The 22,542-nt window shown below is 42.2% G+C and overlaps 1 protein-coding gene across 1 annotated transcript in view; it reads right to left on the minus strand.

Moving 5' to 3' along the window:
- Amfr (autocrine motility factor receptor) overlaps positions 1–22,542 on the minus strand; it is a 38,587-nt gene that overhangs the window by 2,669 nt on the left and 13,376 nt on the right. The window contains exons 5-12 of the mRNA XM_055620992.1: positions 18,392–18,432; positions 18,084–18,216; positions 16,057–16,190; positions 15,077–15,187; positions 11,532–11,722; positions 6,862–6,965; positions 3,529–3,663; positions 2,305–2,388 (exon numbers count right to left, since the gene is read on the minus strand). Coding sequence (XP_055476967.1) covers positions 2,305–2,388; positions 3,529–3,663; positions 6,862–6,965; positions 11,532–11,722; positions 15,077–15,187; positions 16,057–16,190; positions 18,084–18,216; positions 18,392–18,432 — 933 coding nt within the window. The remainder of the gene's footprint in view (positions 1–2,304; positions 2,389–3,528; positions 3,664–6,861; positions 6,966–11,531; positions 11,723–15,076; positions 15,188–16,056; positions 16,191–18,083; positions 18,217–18,391; positions 18,433–22,542) is intronic.

Below are 22,542 nucleotides of genomic sequence, written 5' to 3' on the forward strand. Positions count from 1 at the left end.
ATGTTAAGACTCATGGCTGCTGTTAGTGGCGCAAGTAACTGCAAGTCAAGTATGTATATGGCGGCTCTAAGTAGCTGCAGTATGAGAAACACACTGTGCACTTCCAAATTGCACTCTTGGAATAGAACAAAGTAAACTGCACTCCAAACATTTTCTTTTCAATTCTACCAACTGCTTAAGAATTTAAACACATCTCACCAATTGCATGAAATATATGGCCTCGAGTTGAAAAGAGTCAAAACAGAACATTTTGTGAAAACATTCAGCAGATTATGTGTTTTAAGGGCATCAAAAAGACTTTCTTGGTTTTGGCTAAAGCTCCAAAAAGCCAAGGCCCTGCCTAGGTATCCAAACACCCTTAAGCAGGAGCAATCTTGGCTTCTTCTCCCAGACACACTCACGTGGCCAAAGCCAGCCTATCACCCACCTCTAGGCTGCAACAAAGCTGAGGCTATGTCATAGGAGTGTTTCCACTGTGGGAACTTTTCCCAATCCTTATGCCTCTTTGCCTTCAGCCAAGCCCCAAAGTGGGCATTAAAACAGCCATATGGAACTTGGTCACACAGTAAGTCTGTACTAGGTTCCTGTTCTTAGTAAGACCTTGTCTTACTAAGAAGGGATTATCCATTAAGAGGGATAAAAGATCTTATTCAACCATTAAGAAAGAAATAAAAAATGAAGACAAGACTGCTATGAGGACAGCCTCATTCATATCTGCTGGAACTCAAGGCACTGATGATGACAGCTTTAAAGTCTAAAAGAAACTGGCTGAAGCAAACACAAAAAGGGATGGGGGCCATGATGGAAGAAAGTGTGACACCTGATGACACCATGCAGCACACATCCCAGAGCTCACGTGACAGCCATGTAGCAAAGAACCAGCCTAATGCTGCCGAACACAGACCTTGCCCCAAAGGATCACTTGGAAGCTGATCTGATTTCTCAGAGGTGGTCATAAGGGCCAACACAAATGCAAACCAAGTACATGTGATGTTTCTGGTACTATTTAGGGCAGTACGAACTAACATCAATATAGAAACACAGTCATAAAACTTCATTCTAAACATCCCAGGGGCTAAAAAGAGCAGCTAGTCAGTAGAGGACAAGAAAAAAGATAGCAAAGCAAAGCCCACGTGGACTGCCTCAGCCCTGCCTTGCCATGTCCTCACTGCTAGTCTCGCTCACTGGCTGGGACATGTGGACAGACTCATGGAGCAAATGACACTACTACTAAGCCAGGCTAGAATGGAAGAGAAAGAGATAAATAAAGGGAACCAGTGACTCCACGTGTATCTTTACAGTACTGACATTGAGTTTTAGATATAAACAGAAGGCAAAAGGTATGTACAATTAATTAAGCAAATATAATCAATCTGCTCAATCAGAGATGGTCCTACCCATCTTTGCATTTCCAAAGTTACTATAAATTCCTAGCTTTGATTTCACTAAAAATTCTTCTTCAGAATCCTTCATGCTAACTCTGAAAACACTTGGGGAATGAAGACAATTCAAACATGATGCTCCTGCTCATCATGGCCCCAAGGCAGCCTCATGTTCACAATTCTGCTAACTGTCAAAAATCCAAAAATGTAGAAATCTACCCCCTTTTAGAAGCCATGCAATTGGATTGGATGCACAGTCCAATCATGGCTTTGTCTGTTTTCTGAGACAGAAAACAGACACTATAGGCTGGCTCTAAACTTCTGATTCTCCAGCTCACAGTCCTGAGTACTGAAAGTACAGGAACACAGTACCATGGCCTGCTCCAATCATACACCTGAATATGAAAAATCTAACTCTGTAACAGTAGAGACTATCAGGCAAAAGTTACTAGTGAAGACCTTCCAAGCTGACACCCGCCCAATTCCTGCCTTGCTCCCTGTTTCCTAGTCTGTGATGATGATGTATAATATCTCTTCCATCACAAGATCCTGTCAACATAAACTCAACTATTCCACCACGCCTTCCCCTTTGTGACAGACTGAAGGCCTCTCAAACTATCAGTCAAAATAAATAGTTCCGGGGCTGGAAAGATAACTCAAAGGTAAGAACACTGTCTCCTCTTCCAGAGGTCCTAAGTGCAAATTCCCAGCAACCACATGGTGGCTTATAACCATCTATAAAGACATCCGAGGCCGTCTTCTGGCCTGGCACTGTAAACATAATAAATCTTTAAAAAACAAAACAAAACAAAATAAACAGTTCCTTCCTGAAGCTGTTGCTGACAGCAGCAAGGTGGGAGTCCTAACACACAGGACCACACTGAGCTTCTAGAGTCCATGGCTCCTGGTGAGCTAAGCTTACCTGCACGGAGGCTTCTCCCTCTTCCTGATCAGTGCTGGGCCTTTCCACTGGGCTGTTCAGTGCAGGTCTCAGGCTATCTGACCGCTGAAAGAAAACACAGCAGTCATTCAGAATGATGCAACAGGCAAAGGGAAAACCCAGAACACAGAGGACCAGGCAATAGCTCTCAACACAGCTCATGACTTGAAGGGTTAGACAAACGACCCACAGGCCCATGCTTGAGAGTGGTTAGCAAATGGCTCCACATCAGCTTCCCATTCAATAACTGCAATTGCACAATGAGAACAATGACGGAGGCCAGCACCAAGTAAGCACTGTTTATGGTTTTCTCATTAACCTTCCTAATGCACTATGAAGCAGGCACTGCAGTTACTCTCAAGGTTAGGGCTGCTCTAGGTCCTGCCCACAGACATCCCTTCTGGTATGAACACTTAACTCCACGTCTGCCAGGCACCTTATGTGTTTCGCTGACAACTCTATCTGGCCACAGGAGGAAACTCTGTTAGTCAGGCAGCTAACATCAGGTCAGAGAGCTGAGACCCGAGGGACTATAGCTAGCACCTTGGCCCAGCTGACTATAAAGGCCACACACTTCAAAAGAGTGTCATCTTTTAATTTTCTTGACAGATTTCTAGATTATTACCCGGCCATATGTAACTTCCTCAGTGTTACTAAAGGTTCTATTTTGTCATACCTTCTTATGCCCATCGGAGGCCAGTGATGAGACAGGAACTCTGACCTTTTAAAGTCCAAAGCCCAAGCCTCAGAGATGTGTAATGTACATTCAGCCTCATTCCCTAGTGCCAGGGATCCATAAACCACAGCCCCATGTTCGCCCCTCCCATCTATGTCTACAAAAGATATTTGCAAGACTGGACCACAATCTCACTCATCCACATACTCCCTGCCAGCAGCTGCTTTAGTTGTGACAGACTGTGGAAAAAGCAGAACCTAATTCATTTTTTGCTCTTGATAGAAATCAATGTTGACCTTTGACAGGAGCCAAAAGTGTCCCCTTATAGAGCTACATAAGGGCAGGGGTTTGTTTTTGTACAAAAATTACTCAAGTTATCTCTATCTTTGGTGGATCTATTCTCATTCAGGATTTGAACAAAGTGGAATTTATAGAAAACCTTCTTTAAATCATAAATAATATATAGATGTTAGGATTAAATGTTTGTAGAAACAAAATACATTTGTCACATCTAAAAGTCCCAGTTCTACCTGTGTGGGAAAAGGTACTTGAATCCGTCCTTCTAAGATGTTGTCTGTTGTTATTTCCACGGAGCGTGTCATCTGGAGGTCCTGGAGTACAAGGTGGTATGGGACTTGGGGGAACATCTCTTGAATCTGATGAGCCTAGAGGAAAACAAAGAAACCACAGCAACAGTAACTTAGCAGCATTCAAAGGTCAGTGTGCATGGCAGGCCCTAGACACAGAGGTTGACACTCTATCTTGAAAGCACAGGTAAAGGCCACTGTGGCTCAGCACATCACCTGCACACCTCTGTCTCATTAGTGTTCCAGGGTAGCAGACCTCTGGGTCAGCATCAATTCCAAAATAAAGAGCAGACAGAAGTCTAGGGAAATTCAAAGACAGGCACAAGTAGAATCTTCTGTTTGGGATAGTTTTAAAGATTTATTTATTACTGGATTATGTGTACCAGTATTTACCTATATGTGTTGTATGTTAAAAGGAACATTTTCAAGTTAGATGTTCAGATAGCCTGTGTAGTATTCATATCCACTATGCAACAAACATGAAAAAAGCGAGACTATGATTCCATTTAGATGATATACGGCAACAGGCAGAAGTAGATGGAAAGAAAATCAATTCATAAGGCGGGAGTGCTGCACAGGGGAGCATTGTCTAGCATGCATGAGGCCCTGGATGGGAAGAAAGTGACTTTTCAAAGGGCCTTGGAACCACAGAAAGGAAGATGAAATCCACTCTGAATCATGACTGGGGTGAGACCTGTTAAACTTGAGATTAACCAGAGCACATTCTTACTATGTGCAAATTATACTGTACCTTAGAAAAAACAATTAAAAAGATATAAATTTTTAGGTAGAGTATTCACACATGAAACTATTTTTTTTTTACTTTAAAAAATGCAATTTTCTAGCCAGAGGCAGAGGGATCTATACAAATTCAAGACCAACCCTTGTACATAGCAGGATTATGAGAGTATCTAGTACTTCCTCAGAACTATAGCTTTCAAACTATACTCTAGGTTCATGTCAGAGCTTTAGGCATGTGTTCACAGGAGGTACACACAAATGCCTAAGCACTCACTGCCCACACGGACTCTGGTAGAAAACCTGTATGTCCTATGTAGATGATGGGTAGCTAGGCCAACATGTGGGTCCTCTAGAAAGGGGAGCAGGCACTGTCTCTGACATGGAGTCTATTGCCTGCTTTTCAATCACCTCCCCCTGGCAGGACTGCCTCATCAGACCACAGGGGAAGAGGCACTCAGTGCTGATGTGACCTGATGTGCTGGGATGGGTACGGGGAAGAGGGAAGGTGAGACTGGGAAGAGAGGAAGAGCTAAGACTGGTATGTAAAGTGAATAAATATATAAATTTTAAAAACCTATTTTGTGTGTGTGCATGCTTGTGTTTTACACATATATATTTATTTTATAAATGCTTACATTCTAGGTTTCTAGCGTACAAAAAAATCTATAATATACAGAGTAAGAGAAAAAACAAGAGTGAGAGAAAAAGAAACAGAGAAAAAAATGGGAGGGAAGGAGCAGAAGAGACAACTACTTTAGGATGATAAAATTCTGCTGGGGTGTTAGCTTCAAAAAAGCAGAACATCACAAACTGCATGAAGACAGCACCGGGGCTTGAAAGCGCCAGTCAATGGCAAGATGTTCAGTGCCCAGAAAGCTTCAAGACTCCTTATCATTGCAGATCCCTTACTGTTTGTGAAGTGGAACATTTTTAACCCAATCAAACCAAAGCTAAGTGGGAAGAGTCTCTAACAAGCAAGTGAAATTCCCTCCTTTCCCAGCTCTCCACTCCAAGTTAAAAAAAAAAAAAAGCTGGATTCTTTTTAATGGACTAAAGCTTTCTACCAGAAAATTCAGTCAGTTAAAAATTTTAATTAAAAATGCATAGTTCCAGTAAATTGATTGTGTTAAAAACAGTCTGTTTCAGACCACTCAAATAACTACAGAAGAACTAGAGCCTGCCTAATATTTTAAACCAACTCCCTCTCAGGAGGCTCATACCTCCTGGCATGCAGCTATCACAGGCTGGGACCTGCCACAAGCTCTCCTTGACCACACTGAGCCACCCATTCCAGAGCAGCCATGCCTACCACGGTGATGATCTCAGAAAGGCCAGGTATATGAGTTAATGAAATATATATCCAGATAACGGCATATAATTCAGTGTTCAAAAATGAGCTAATGATTTATAAGGCATGGAGGAATCCTATATACAAATTAGTGGGCCAAAGCCAACTGTCTGACATTCCAGAAAAACAAATCTATGAAAATGAATGAGGCCAAGCATACAGCACTTTTAGGGCAATGAAAAATACTTTGAATAGTACTGTAATGACGGCTTTACCTTACTGTACATTCACATGTAGCAGAAGATTTCTCACATATGAGAAATCTCTGTACTGTCCCTTGAAGTTTGCTATGAACCTCAATCTGCTAACAAGGCAACCTGTGAATTCCCAATACATCCTCACTTCACAGCCTTAGCAGCTGTTTCTTATATATCAACAACTATCTTGTTAACCTTTGAGTCTTACACACAAACCATCCTTCTTGAGAAGAATGTCTGCCTTGATGGCACTGCAATTGCTAAGCTGAGTACAGTCCAGTCACAGAGACAGACTTTCAGCACGAACTTTTTCAATAGAGAAATTAAGGCTGGCCAGATATAGTGGCACATGCCTTTGGTTCCAACACTCAGGGGGAAGAGGCAGGCCTGTTCTACATAGAGTTCCATGTCAGACAGGAGATCCTATCTCAAATTCACAGCTTTAGAAAAATACAGAAAGAGTGATAGTTCTTATACAATTTTACATTGTTCACTTGTTTTGCTTAGATCACTTCGTCTCAGTGTAGGCTTAGATTACAGCTAAGCAAACCTAGTGGTGCACACTAAAGTCAGATTATCTGCCACAGAAGTAAAATGAAAGCAAGTTTTCAGAATTGTTTCAGCTGCCTGCCTTACAACCTAAGCACTCACTCATCGCCACCCATGTTAGCTTGCTGTGTCCATAAGCTGCCTCACCAACCAGAAACCACCCTTCTTGAAAGACACAGCAAGCGTAAAGCTCCTTTGTGCATGCATGCTCAGCAATGCAAGGCCCTGGATTCAATCTCTTGTGCAAGATGGAGGGGAGAGGAGGGAGAAGAGAAAGGGAAGGAGGAGGGAAAAGAAATGGACATGCTTCCTGAAAACTTTGCTGTCCTACTAGGTAAGGGAGAAATCAGCAAAGTCTTACACACTATGCATGTGCCCAGATCTACTCATGCCCTCCCACCCACTCACTACTTCTAATATTAAGCAGTTCTAAGTTCTTACCATGGCATTTAGCTGTGAGTTGCTTGCCTGTGTGATGCCAAGAATGTTGGTAGTGTGCATCACCTCAACTGAAAAACTCGGCAGCCAGCTTGCAATCCGGGACCCTAAAACAAATCAAAGTCCAACACAAGAATTAGTGCCCTGGTCCCTGCCCAGTGTCACCCATGAATCCAGCCACTCTACTAACAGCTGCTGTTCACTGAGGGTTTCCTTCATTCCAGGCCTTTTTTGTCAAATGTTTGTCAAGTGTACCCAGATTAGTCCATTCTGTCTTCACTAAAACATGTACATCCCAATCCTCCCAAAGACATGATGCTGGCTCCAACCTTACTTAGCCTTTGGCCCAAGGCACTGAGAAGTTAAGTAGCATGTCTAACATCACACAGTTAATGACATGGCAGGATGTGAGGCCAAACAGCCATCCACCTGCAATCCACTCTCATCACAGAACCTAAGAACTTTCTGCTTAATAGGATTTAAAGGTTTGACCATGGTCTGGGCATCTTGGTGTATTTCCCCACCCCACCTCGTTTAGATAGGTATCTGGGTGCTTTGTCTCCCTGTATGTCTGTACACAGTGGGTAAGCAGTGCCTGCAGAGGCCAGAAGAGGGCATCTGATCCCCTGGGAAGAGTTACAGATGGTTGTAAGCCCCCATGTGTGTGCTGGGAATCAAACCCAACACTGCAGAGCCATCTCCATTCCCTGGTACACACCTTTATTCCCATAACTTGGGAGACAGATGCAGGAGGACCTCTGAACTCAAGGTCAGCATAGTGAGTCTACATAGTGAGTCCCAAGCAAAAAAGAGCTACTCAATGAGACAATACCTTGGGGAGTGGGGGGGCTACCTTAGCTTTGATATTTAAAAAAAATTTTCAAAGAGTTCTCCAGCACAGGTTTGTGGAGTGATATAAATCTTGATGGTTGTTGCTTCTGTTATTTTAGGAAAGGAGAACTTAAAACACAAAGCCACCATGTGCCAGCTGAGAAACAGTTCAGGATCAAGCCTCGTGTATTGTTGCCTCATTTCTTTACAACCAAGGAGCAGCACTGGATACAAGGGGTCTTGCCAAATAAAATATACTTAGAATAAAATGGATGTTTATTGCAAGAGCACACAGGGGACAAAGTGACTTGTTTGACTCGTTGCAGTAATAGCAACTAATAACTGTTCATGTAACCAGGCTCCACCTCCAGAATCTGCTAACACATTTCAGAAGCTGTACCTAATAAACCACGTCTGGTGGTGCAGGTCTGTAATCCTGGCAACTTGGCAAGCTGAGACAAGAGAAATAACAAGTAAAAAGCCAGCCTGAGAAACATGAGACCCTGTCCCAAAATAGAAAGCAAAAAAAAGGGACAGGGAATACAGCTCAGTGGTAAGGGGCTTGACAGGCATGTATGAGGTTCACCTGAGAGAGTTCAGCCCAGCACTGAGAGAAAATAAACTTGAGCTTGGTCCAGTTCTGAGACAGGGTCTTATTTGGCTGTCCTGGAACTCACTTTGTAGACCAGGCTAGATTTCAACTAATAGTGATCTGCCTGCCTCTGTCTCCCAAGTGCTGGGAGTAAAGGTCTGTGCCCTAATGCCTTTGTTAATAACAGAACTAAACCAGCCCCTGGAAGTTCCTTCAGACACCTGCCTCTACTCCCCTTGGGTCTTTCAGGTCTTTACCAATACTTTAACCATATTTCACCCTCAGAGACTTAAATCAGAGTCTGAACAGCACCTCTCCTAAGAAAATTCTGGAGGCGGAGGCCCATTTCGTGGGGTCCTGGAACTGGCTTCTCTCAGCTAGAGTACTTTAGGGTGAGGCCCATGTGCTAAGCTGGGTATACAAAAGGATTTTCTACAGAGCGTTACACTTTAGCTCTTTCAGCATGAAACTGCCAGTGGTAATGATAGCTTGGTCATTCCAAAGCCTACGGGGATAGCAAAGTGCTGCTGTGCTGAGCACAACAAGGGGGCGGAAGGCCATGCCTGACCAGCATGCAGCAACACAATCAGTCATGGTGGAAGGCTGATGGTATCAGGCAGCCAGTCAGCAGCATGCATGCATCCCAGCACATTTACTTGAATCAGGATTTGTTTGGGCTGTGGGAAGGATTTAGAAGGTGAATGTCTTTGATTAGCTGGGGTCAGGGATACTTGAATTGCATGCAGTGGTACAGCACCTCTTTTCCCACGCATGGCCCTTTACTAGAATAAATCAGTACTTAGTGGATGGGGGGAAACTCCAAGTACAGTTGAAGGTCACTGCTTAAGACTAGACCTTCTCAGTGGGTGGGGCGTTTCTAGGAATAGATAGCTACCAGAACTGGTTTCCTTATCAGGAAGAGTCTAAAATCTGCCCTGAGGGCTATGTGACACTCCTTACAAGACTGAGGGGAGGGGATTTTTAGGGCTTCACTAAGAAAAATAGATTCCACCATCATAAAGCACAAAATAGCTATCTGGAGATGTCAAACTTCAACCTAAGCAAAGCCCTCACAGAGTGGGAATTCATACAACACATTGTAGACAAATGTTAATTCAGAACATGGCTGTTCTGACAAGAGATCAGATCCTAAGACCTGTCAGTGTGATTCAGCTTGAATACAAATTCCTTTAATCCGGGAGACAGAGGGAAGCAATCTCTGAGTTCAAGGGCAGTCTGGTCCAGAACAAGTTTCAGGTAAAAAAAAAGTTTAGGCATGGTGGTACACACCTTTAATCCCAAACAAGAATGTAGAGATAGTATGTAGAAGGAAGTGTTACACCCAGTTCTCGAGCCCCCAAAAGATCTACAGGAATTGACCCCGTTGCAAAACACACAAGGGTCTTTTTATTACAAGCTTGAGCCAGGTGGCTGCCCTTTACAAAGACAAACGGGCAAGCGACCCCCAGCTCCAGGAGATCAAGATTTTTAAAGGAACATAATCGCAAGTGGGGTAGTACAAGCCTTGGCATTATAGGATTGGGCAAGAGGAACAAAACTCAAGTGGGGTGGTCTCTAGGGAAGATGACCTTTAAAATGATTGGTCTATTTTTAGTGGCCAAGACTGCTAAGGGTCAGGCCTCGCTACCTGGGAGACATCTGACCTCTAGTTCTTAGGGGCCATGTGACTCCAGTCATACCCTGAGGTTTATCTGGGTGGGGACTGCTGCTGGCCCATTATCTGAAAGGAATGTGGTCTTGTGATTCTGCCCTAGCCCCAGGAATTAACTCTAACCTTTCAGAAGCACCCATTTTTTAAAGTAATGTCTAATTAAGTGGCATAAACAGTGACAAATCAGAAGAATTGACAGTAGGATACATTGAGAATAGAGGAATAGAGAGGAAAGAGAAGCTACTCAAGGGGCAATTCGGGGAGTGGGGATGGTGGCGGGGGGGGGGTTGTCAGCTTTTACAGTAACAGGGACAGCAACAGAGACAGGTTGCATAGAGAACTCAGGTGAAGCCAGAGAATGAGAAGGAGCCAGAAAAGTTAGAAAAGATTGCTGGAGCAGAGCAATTGAGAGAAGCCAGACTGAATCAGTCAGCTGGGAGGGGAGTCAGAACAGCTGAGTTAAACCAGCCAGCCCAGAGCTCAGCAAGAACAAGAAAGGGGGAGCTTACAAAACAGTAAATCTCGGAGGCTGAAAACATTCTAGACCTAGGTTAGTAGGAGGCAAGACAACAACTGAACCGGGAGAAGAAAGTTATTTTTACAACACATGGAAATGGAATTGGATGGGCTCAACATCCACTGGGCGCATGTGACTCAAGGGAAGATAAGGAGCCCCACCCTCACCCTCATTGTAATGTCCATGACTTTAGAATCTAAGCTACAGGAAGAAAGCAACAGTGCTCCAGTTCTGATTCAACCTATGGTCATGGTACTCCCTGAGAAAACAACTCAAGAAACCATCATGTTTATATAACACACCAACACAATCAATTAATAAAGACCTAACTACTAAACTGATTGTGTGCGCTCCCTGAAGGCACACTTATTCAATTTTACTACCTCTACCTCCTGCACTTTTTTATTTTTCCAAAAAGGGTTTCTGTGTGTAGCATTGGCTGTCCTTGAAACAGGACCTATAGACCAGGATGTCCTTGAAATCACCAAGATCTGCCTGCCTTTGCAACACCAGTACTGGGATTAAAGGCATGTACCACAACTACCCAGCCACACCCCACTTGTTAATGGCTCAGAATAACCAACCCCTCAGTTCCACCTACCAATTCACCCATTCAGAATACTTTTGAAACAGAGTTATAAGCACACATGGCAGTTACAAGCCTGTAATCCCAACTCTAGGAAGACTGAGGCAGAACAACCCTAAATTCAAGGCCAATCTGAGAAACAGAAAAAACTTGAATTAAAAACCAAGTAAAGTTAAAATGTAACACTCAGGCTGAAAAACACTTAATGCTAAACCTAACAACTCAAATTTAATCCCAGGAATCCATATGATACAAGAACCAAGATTCACAAACTGCCCTTTGAACTCCACAGGTATACCATGTAGTATGGGTACATATGTGCTAAAACATACAATAAATTTAATAAAATGAAGAGTAGTGAAAAAACTTTTAAAGTACTAGTAAATTTGTCTATACAGGGTGGTTTATAATGCTAACAAGTTCATTTTAGGAAAGAAAATCATTCGGATAGTTGTGGAGGCTGAAGCCAATTTACCATCAAAGTGAAAGAAGTGATTGTGCTGGTTTAGGCGAGGCCTGCCTTCTGCAGCTGCTACAGGGACCAAGTTCTCATCCAAGTTCTCTCCTTGCTGGTCTTCCCTGGCACGACTGCCATCAGCAATATTAAGAGACATTCTGCACGTTGGACAAGAGGTGTCTTGTTCTAGCCAAGAACGAAGGCAGGAGCTATCAAAGAGTTCAAAGGAAGAGAAATGAACATATTTAATTGCTCTTTAGCATATTCTGTGAGAATTCATCAGAATTTTTTTTCTAATGTTTTTTCTATTTTTATTTCACTATTATTTTTCACTAGCCAGATCTAAGTACTGACAAACATTTCTGGATACTTCTCTGAATCCCTCTCTCTAATACAGGCACTCCTGGTTAAGGCCCATCCTCAGTCACTTTACAGCATGGCTTATCTCCCCAACTCCAGGTGGCTCAATCATCCAACATTTGGCCTCTTCCATCCTGGAGTCCTCTGTAAAAGAACTTATTCTCCTGCTTCAACTGTTGTTTTGGAGAGTTATTAGCCTCATTCTGCTAACCTAGTTCTAGTCCTGAAAGCTTTTAGCCTCTGTACAACCTAGGCCTAGAATGTTTTTAGCGTCTGAGACTTACTGCTTAATAAGCTTAACCTTTCTTGATCTTACTGAGCTCTGGCTAGATGGTTCAATTCAGCTGTTTTGGCGCAAACTCCTCTCCCAGCTGACTTAGTCAATCTGGCTCTTTTCTCAGCCTCTGAATTGCTCTGCTTGGCCTCTTAACCCCAGCAATCTTTTCCTTTTCTGTTTGTTTGCTTTTTCAAGACAGGGTTTCTTTGTGTAGCCTTGGCTGTCCTGGACTCACACTGTAGACCAGGCTGGCCTCAAACTCACAAGAGATCCATCTGCCTCTGCCTCCCCAAATGCTGGGATTACAGACGTGTGCTACTGTACCCAGCTCCAGCAATCCTTTCTAATCTTCTCTCTCCTTCTCTGGCTTGTTCTGTCTTCACTTGTTTATAGCTTGTTCTCTCATTCAACCTCTGTCCGTAAAATTCTCCCTGTACAACTGCCTCCCTTCTTTCTCATTCTCTGCGTTGTTCCTTTTTTTTTTTCTTTTTTCCAAGACAGGGTTTCTCTGTATAGCCTTGGCTGTCTTGAACTCAATTAGTAGATAAGGCTGAGCTTAAACTCACCAAGATCCAACTGCCGCTGCCTCCTCGACTGCAGAGATTTCAGACAAGCACCACCTCGCCTGGCTCCTCTGTGTTGCTCCTTAAGTAGTTTCCCTTACCTCTCTCATCTCGTGAGAGTTGGGTGTATCTCATTCTCCAAGTCTTTCTCTGATTCGTCACTGTTTCTGCCACTCAATTAGACATCACTTTCAAACATGGTGCTTCCTCCTACAAACTAACTTTAACTTCAGTGTCTGGGATTAAAGGCGTGAACCACCACGCATGAATGTAGGGGTTTGTTTGTTTGTTTTTACCTGAAACATCCTCTATACCAGGCTGGCCTTAAACTCAGATCTGCTAGCCTCTGTCTCCTGGATTAAAGGTGTGTTTATATTCCAGCCAGATCATATAGACCTAGAAGGTCTTTGGATGTGATCCAAAGTAGACATGTAGCCAGAGTAGACATGTTCTAAATTAAAACTCCTCTATAGTCCTCTACTCAAGTGATCTTTTACTACTTTAGCCATTACTTTAGTTATAACTTGGCCTTGTCCTCAAAGCAGTGACTCCAGAGATCTAATTTCCTCCTCTCTCTCACCACCTCATTAAACCCTACAATGGTACCCTGCCCATCGCTGGCTTTCTGCACCCTACTTCTCCTACCTTGGCAGCCACACTCTCCTTTTCTGTGAGCTTCAAGAACTTACTGGCTTCCATCTAGTTCCATCAACACACCAACCTCCCCCTGCTGGAGCTGCCCCCAGTGCCTCCCATTTTATATGCTCTACACCTGCATAGCTACATGCTCTATACCTGCATATCTCACTTCCACTCATTCTCAAACGCCACTTCCTCCTAACCTAAATCAGATTCTTTTGTTTCTACTCTTCAGAGCCCTGTTTTCCCTTTTTTAATTTTTATTTTCTCTACTCTCCCAACCCCATGCCCCCCACCAACCTCAGCTTTTAAGTTTTTGGAGACAGGGTGCCTCTATGTGGCCTTGGCTGTTCTAGAACACATTCTGTAGACTGGTTGGCCTTGGACTCACTGAGCTCCACCTGCTTCTGCCTCCCGAGTGCTGGGATTACAGGTGTGTGCCACCTTCAGAGCCCTGATCTAAAGCATGCAGGTCAATTTAGACTGTACACATTCTAAATGTGCCCATTCATTCAAGTTCAACTCCTGTATTAAATGGCAAACTCCAAAAATAAAGGCTTCATCTGTAACTTCCATCCATTTTATCCCCACAGCCCATCACAGTATGTAATCCTAACAAATAAAACAGTCTGTCAGGACATTTGGTGAGTGGGTACTCCAGCTCCAGAGCCACTCTGATATTAAAAAGAAAAAGACAGAAGGCATTAAAAACAAAACAAAACAAACAAACAAACAAACAAAAATAACACCAAAAAACTCAATAGTCCAAGGGCCAAAAGATAGCTCTAAATCCATCAATAGCAAAACACTAATTCCAGGCACATATTTATTTAGCTTAAATATAGTGTTGATGAGCTCTCTGAAATATGATAGCTTCTCTGATCTTGGAGGCTTATGAAAGGGTCTAGCCTGTGATCCTTGTTCATGGATCACTCAAGTGGTCTTGATCTGGTCCCATTTCAACCATGTTCCCTGTAGTGTTTTCACGCTACTTCTGAACATGAGCAAAATGCAAAATCAGATTTTTCTCTGCCTGGAAGATATGCAGAAATGTGTATTTTAGAATATTAAAGAATATTACAGACTGGGGCTGGAGAGACGGCTCAGTGGTTAAGAGCACTGTTTGCTCTTCCAAAGGACCCAGGTTCAATTCACAGCGACCACACAGCAGCTCACAACTGTCTATAACTCCAATTCCAAGGGATCTGACACCTTCACACCAATGCACGTAAAATAAAATTAAATAAATTATTTTTAAAAAGAATATTTGTTAACTTAGAACTTAAGACACACACCTTTAATCCCAGTATTCAAGGCAGAGGCAGTTGGATCTCTGTGAGTTCAAGGCCAGCTTGATCTACAAATCAAGTCCAGGACCCCTAAGGCTACACAGAGAAACCCTGTCTCGAAAAACAAAACAAAACAAAAAAATGTTAAAAAAAAAAACAACTTAGAACTTAAATGACAAAAATTATGAAGAAAGGTAATAAACAGAAATAAATATGGCAAATGTAGGTAAAGAACCATCTGAAGCAAAAGAAAAGGCTCAGGAGTTTAAAAAAAAAAAAAAAGCCAGTCACAGGCTCCAAGCAACAGCAACAAGAGGGCCAGGTTAAGGTAACATTCTTGCTCCACTGCTGGGATTATGTTCCAAACCATGTAAAAAAGTACTCATACTCCCAGGACAAAAGTCCATTCCCAAACACCCTGTACAAAGCGCCTACTTGTGAAAAAGATGTCCACAGGGCAATTTCCTTGCAGCCTGCATGGAGTCCCAGCAGATTGCACAGTCATCATTATTTACAGCTAGCTCCTCAGGAGTTGCAACTGCAAACCTGTAAAACATGTAACAGGCCCAGCAGGAGCTCATCAGTTCATACACATCCAGCATTCACCGTATTTTATACTTAACCACTGTAATAGCACAATCACACAGTAAAATTGATCAATGAAAAAAAAAATGTTTTTCCTTCATAGCTCTTAAAATAACCAAGTAAGAAAATGGCACAAACACTGACTCTGTAAGTAACAGTGGCGCCTGTTAGTGTACATACACTCACGACATTTATGAACATGTAAAAGGAATAAGATCCCAGAGATCCAAACTGACCCTGAGAAAAAAAAGGCTACCCACTATTCCTGCACTTTCTGGTTTGGGTTAGCCTCAAGCTGGCAAGTGAGAGACTTCAGTGAGTGAGCCGTGACGATAAATGTGGATGCATAAAGTGTGATCAAAACACACCTTCCCAAAACAAAGATGGCAGAAAACCATAAGAGCATCCACTCAGTAGTGACACAGACTGACCAAAATTAAGAACACTGTATCTTCTGGAACCCTTCCCAGGTTCTATGTCATCTCTAAAGAATAAGGTCACTAGAATACATGGAGCTAGTAAATCAGCACAAACCACCCTGCAACTAAGGGGGACACAGAGTTAAGCCATCAACACTCCAGCCTGTACTTTTCTGTCTAGTTAGAAGTTTACAACAGCAAGATCTGGTGGAGAGTAAGAGTCACTGTTATCATATGAGCTCACATGGAAGCTGGGAATGCTAACTACCGCAGCCAGATTATGAATTTAAAGCTGGCCTAGAGCATGAGCAGAGCAGAGTGAGTAGGAGGTCAGCCTCCACTATGGTGAAATCCTGTCTCAACACCATACACAAAGCTAAAATGAATAAATACCAAGTCATACTCTCTTACCTGGCTTCCATGTTTCCTACCACACGCAAGTAGTTCTTGTGCCTGCGGATTCGACGCTGAACCTCATGGAACAGGTAACGAAGCTGCATAAAGATGACCAGGCTGGCCATAGAAAACCAGATGTTGCCAAATAACTAAATGGAGAAGGGGGGGGGGGGTAAAATATACAATAAAAACAAATGTGAGGGGCTAAAAACACAGCTCAGTGGGTAAAATGCTGTGTTAGGCTCTCCAACATCCATATAAAAAGCCAGGCCTGAGCCAGTCAATGGTGGTCAGGCACATGCCATTATTCCCAGCACTTGGGAGGCAGAGGCAGCAGTCTCTCACTTGCCAGCTTGAGGCTAACCCAAACCAGAAAGTGCAGGAATAGTGGGTAGCCTTTTTTTTCTCAGGGTCAGTTTGGATCTCTGGGATCTTATTCCTTTTACATGTTCATAAATGTCGTGAGTGTATGTACACTAACAGGCGCCACTGTTACTTACAGAGTCAGTGTTTGTGCCATTTTCTTACTTGTGAGTTCAAGGCCAGCCTGGTTTACATAAAGAGTTCCAGACCAGTCATGGTTACATAGTGAGACCCTGCTTGTTTGTCAAAACAAACTAACAAAAAATAAAGGACAGGCATGACCATATACATTTGCAGCCCCAGAGCTCCAAAGGCTGAAGACAGAAGGACTCTGAAATTCACTGAGCAGTCTAGTTCATCAGTGAGCTCCAGATCCAGTGATTCTACGTATTTCAAAAAATAAGGTAGAGAACAACAAAAGAAAACACCTTGCATCAATCTCTGGCTGCCACATATACATCCATACTCTCGTCTATGTGCAGTATGAGCACACATACACAAACATGTAACACACACACACACACACACACACACACACACGAATCTGCTAGTGATGAAGGTGCATAGACAACAGAAGCTCCCTAAGGTTGGTGAAGGGGAAATGGAACAATCCTTCAGGAAGTAAACTCATGTATCTATTTGATTGCCGCAAACAGTACACACAGCTCTTTAGCCTAGGCATCCCTAGGTATGCCAGCAACATCCTGAGTAATTAACCAGAAATTCCTAAGCTTAATACACAAGATGTCCAGCCATGCAAACTTAAATGTACAGACACATACATACATTAAGCTGTACAGATTTTAAATCTGTTTAATTTCGTGTGTATTTATTTGCAAATTTTTATCATAAACTTTATAAAAACAAAATGTTAAGTTTTCTTCATTTTAAAAAAGTACACTTATAAATGTGCTCTGTGATTTATAAATGTTACTGTGACTGAGCTTATAAATGAATTGCCATGACTACACTGATTGTTGCCATTATTGAGATTTTTTCTTTTAATGCTCACCTGTCAAGGAGAAATACGTTTCCCTCCTGCGGTGCTGGGGAGCAAACCCAGGGCACCGACTATGCTGGGTGAGTGCTCACCCTCCGCTCCATGGCCAGCCAGTCCTGGGTGTCCGAGTCAGGGTCTCAGTATATACCCAGGCTGACTTTGCACTTGATTCTCCTGCCTTTGCTTCACAAGTGCTGGAACTAGAGGTGGGTAAGACTGACCCTGCTTAACACTCAAACTTCTGACACACCAATTTAACGCAGTAGATTTTAAATACAAAGACTTTCTTTTTAATTACAAAGGTAGAAAACCATAAATCCATAAGGAGGTAAAAGCAGCAAGAACTCCTTCCCATTACCACTAGGAAGCAGCTGCTCAAGAGGAGAGCCCCGGGCACTGTAGGGAACCCTGCTCTAAGCATGCTCTGCTGCCTGGCGAGCAGAGTTGGCGAAGTCTCCCGGCACAGCGATCACCTGTTGAGCTGGACACCAGCCAGAGCGAGCCCCCAGCGCTGCCCTCCGCCCGGCTGCCAAAGGAGGAGGCTGCCCAGCATACTCAAGTGTCTTAAGGGTCACCTACTACTCAGTGTTTCATTGTTTCAACGTGCGAACCACTGCCTTAACGTTCGTGTCCTGAAAAATCTTGCTCCTCTCTCAGAGCTCTTTCTGAGGAGACTCACCAGCATGTGAATGTGGTGCATGAGGTCCAGGGACAAGAGAGTGAGCTCCATGACAAAATCTGTGTAATACACGTAGGTTCCCTTTCCTTCCCAAGTTCCTTCATGGTTGAGGTCCCAGAGGTGAATTATATATCTACATTACAGACAGAAAATGAGAAACACATGTAAATTTACACTAGTAAATTTTACTAGTTCAAGTAAATTTAACATGTTATAGTTTAGTCACATTGTTATATATTTTACACCATTACATCTCAAAGCCAACTAAACAAGTAAATGTCAATCATCTCTCTAAAATTACTACTCACCTTAAAATCACATGAGCTGTCCTCACTGTCACAAGAAGAGACTACAAAAGAAAAATACTCCTTAGTTTAATTAAAAAGCAGATTTCTATGAAACAAAACAAAAACAAGAAGTAGATTAGTCAAGTTTATCACTCATTTACTTCCTCTGCCCCCAGTTTCTGTGGAATATCTTCACGATGTAGGAGCCAGCTTGTGCTGAGCCTTTCTTAGCTGCTAGCCATCCTTGCTCATCTCCTAGGAATGCCTTCTGCAAATATGAGGCCCATCCTAACTGTTTAAAACCACTTCTACTTGACATAACACTGAGTCACCATGACTGGTTACCTAAAAGAGTACTGATCTTAAGTAGTATTTCCTGGGGGCTGGAGAGATGGCTCAGAGGTTTCCAGAGGACCTGAGTTCAATTCTCAGCAACCACAAGGTGGCTCACAACCATCTATAGAGGAATCTGATGCCCTCTATTGACATGCAGGCATACATGGAAAAAGAAAGAAAGAAAAGAAAAGAAAAGAAAAGAAAGAAAGAAAGAAAGAAAGAAAGAAAGAAAGAAAGAAAGAAAGAAAGAAAGAAAGAAAGAAAGAAAGAAAGAAATCTTAAAAATATTTCCTCAAGCAATACATGATCATACACACCAATAAACCCAGGACAGGAGATTCAGGAGTTCAAGGCCAATGCATACTCCCTGAGTATTGTCTAAAAAGGGAAGGTAGAGTTGTTTGGTTTTTGTTTGTTTGTTTTGAAACATGGTCTTACTATGTAGTCTTAGTTGGCCAGAAGCTAAGTATATAGACCAAACTGGCCTCAAGCTCAGAGATTGTATATATGCCACCACACCCAGCTACTCAACCCAGGCTAAATAAGGTTACTTTTAGGTATCCATTTTCATAAATTTGGCACACAATAAACTGAAAGTTAGATAACCGAATGAAACCTAGGTCCACAGAAAGAGCAGTAAGGGCTTTTAACTGCTGAGTCATCTCTCTAGCCAGGGGCATTTTCTAATTTTATCAGCACTACATATACAAGGAAATGAATACTACCAGGTAAAAATAAACATTAACCTTGCTTCCAACAAACTCATAAATATTTACACCTAATTTGTCTTGACAATAACGAACTAGCTTCAGTATATCTACTACATAGATTTCTCTTATCTAGGAGGTATGTCATCTCTTTCTTTCCTTTTTGTAGAGGCAAGGTCTCACTATATAGCTCTGCTTGTCCTGGAACTCATTATACAGACCAAGGTGGCTTGAACTCACAGTCATCAGCCTCCCTCTGCCTCCCAAGCACCAGGATTAAAGGAGTATTTTATACACTGCTTTTTCCTTCCGCCCTAATGTATTACCATGTCATATTACAGGTAACCTGGCCTGCATTATACCTAGTGCTTCCTCTGCTTCACTGTTCTTGGACACAGAGAGAGGTGGTCTGATGTGATAGCACTGTCAACTGGACAAAATCTGGAGCCACCTGGGAGATAGGCCTCTAAGCACGCCCAGGGGTTATTCTGACTGGGCTGAGGTAAGAGGAGCCACCCACTCTGACACCATCCCGCCTGGGACCCTGGACTCTACAGACAGAGAAGGAGCACCGAGCAGCAGCACACATTCATTGCTTTCTGCTTCTTCAGTGCCGGTGCAATGTGTAGCAGGCCACATTCCTGCTCCTACTGCACGTCTTTCCTGCCAAGAAGGATGGTATCTCTCAGGAACTATTAACCAAAATGAAGTCTTTCTCCCTTAAGTTGCTTTGTTGAAGTATTTTATCACAGCAACAGAAAAGTAACTAGGACATTCAAACACAAGCACTAGGATACAACTATAGGTGATCAGATAAATAAGTTGGCCAATAAATACTTAGTGGGTGTGTAGCATATACAATGTAGATAAACTAAACAAATAAATGATGTGTATTTCAGGCAGCATCACACCCAATGTCACTGTGATCCTCAGAAAAGTGCAGACTTTACAGCTTATATACTACGGGGCTAGGTGTAAAAGCTGAGTAAGAGAGCACTTGTGACACTGAGATTAAGTCGAGCACAAAAAATAACCCACATGAATCATTATATCCAGAATTTTCCATTTAATAATTTCAGCTAGCAGCTTACTGAAAATAACTGAAACTGTGGAGAGTGAAATCACAAATAAAAGGAACTGGTATACTTCATTTTTCTAATTAGCAATTATAGGTAAAAGTAATTATAAAGTTTGTATTTGACTGAGGAAAAGTCAAATATATTAGTTACTGAATATAAAGAGTACAAACAGGCTAAAAAGATGGCTCAGTAGTCAAGAGAACCTGCTGTTCTTGCAGAGGATACAGGTTTGGATCCCAGAACCCACATGGTGGTTCACAATCCTCTGTAACTCCAGTGTAACAGACGGGGTCCAATGCCCTCTTCTGATCTCTGAGAGTACCAGGCATGCACATGGTACATATAAACAGATGCAGGCAAAACACTTGGACACATAAAAAATAAATTAAAAAAATTAAGACCTACAAAAACCTTGGATGCTGGAGAGATAGCTCAGTGGTTTAGAACTGGATGCTCTTCCAGAGAACCAACGTTTAACTCCCAGCACATATATGGCAGCTCTGAACTGTCTGTTTCTCCAATACCGAAGGATACAACACCGTCTTCTAGCCTTCACAGGCACTCCATACAAATGCTACACAGACATAAATAAATACACGCAAAACACCCATACATATAAAATAAAAATAAACCTTTCCTTTTTAATTGGGCTTCTACCAAACAGAAAAAATTCTAACTTCTGTCAGTTTTTACAAAGTATTTTTTTTTAATTTTTAAATACTCAAGGAAGATAGGCCACACCAATGTGTGTGCAAGAAGTATTAACTAGACTCAGTCACAGAATATTAAAAGAAAAAAGAAAACATAAAGGTGGAAGGGTGGCATGTTGGGGAGGTCCAGGAGGAGTCCAGGGGAAAGCTGGGGATGAACATGATCAACATATATTACATACATATATGAAACTGTCAAAGAATAAATATACATATACATACATATATACATAGATGTGTATGTATATATGTATGTATGAATGTATGTGTGTGTGTATATATATATATACATATATATATACATATATATAATACATATATATATATATATATATATAAATACATATATATATATATATATGTATTTAGGCTGCTGAGATAGCTCAGTAGATAAAGGTACTTGTTACTAACCCTGACACGGTGAGTTCAATCCTCACATGGTAGAACGGGAGAACTAACTCTCACAAGTTGTCCTCTGACATCTACACATACGCTGTAGCATACACATGAAATAAATAAATGCCACTGAAAATTTTTTGCAGCCAGGCCTGGTGGCACACCTATAATTCCAACACTCAGGAAACAGAGGCAGGCAGGTTTCTGTGAGGTTGAGGCTAGCCTCATCTATATAAAGAGTTCCAGACCAGCTAAAGTCATAGAGGGCTATAGACAACTCTTGTTCATGACAGAAAGCCCTAACATCAATCTCCAGCAATACACACACACAAATAAAATTCCTTTAAAATGATGTTTAAATAATTATGTAAAATTTTAATCCAGCTTTAAAATGATTAAATATATTTCATTAATAGCCCACAGACGATTTTTGTTATATCTTAAGAGGAATGCTTTTCCTACTTTGGTGTGAGAGGACTTGAAATGCATTTGTCATTCTGAAACCTCAAACAGCTTACACCGTAAGCCTCAGAATTTCCTCCTCCACCAGAAGCAGAATTAATACGGAATCAATGTGTGTAAAAAATTTAAAATGATTCCTGCTGAGCTATGACCCAGGATAGAGCCCTTGCCCAGGGTGTACAAAACCGTAGGTTAAGTTCCCATTACAATCCCTAGCACGCTGTAACTGCTATATGTGAAAGATGTGCACATGGGGGCCAGAACGGATGCCAGAAATCCTACTCTGTCACTCTGTCTTTTCATCCTGAAACAGGGTTTCTCTCTGAACTAGAGCTAGGCTGGTGAATAGCAAGTCCCAGCAATCCTCCTGCCTCTGACCCACACAGCAGGAGAGTTACAAGTATGCAGACACAGCCATATCCAGCTTTTTCCACTGCCGCTGGAATCCAAACTCAGGTCCTCATGTGTGCACAGCAAGTGTT

Source organism: Psammomys obesus, unplaced genomic scaffold, assembly GCF_907164565.1.
Source record: "Psammomys obesus unplaced genomic scaffold, mPsaObe1.curated_primary_1811, whole genome shotgun sequence".
In the NCBI taxonomy this organism is placed as follows: domain Eukaryota; kingdom Metazoa; phylum Chordata; class Mammalia; order Rodentia; family Muridae; genus Psammomys; species Psammomys obesus.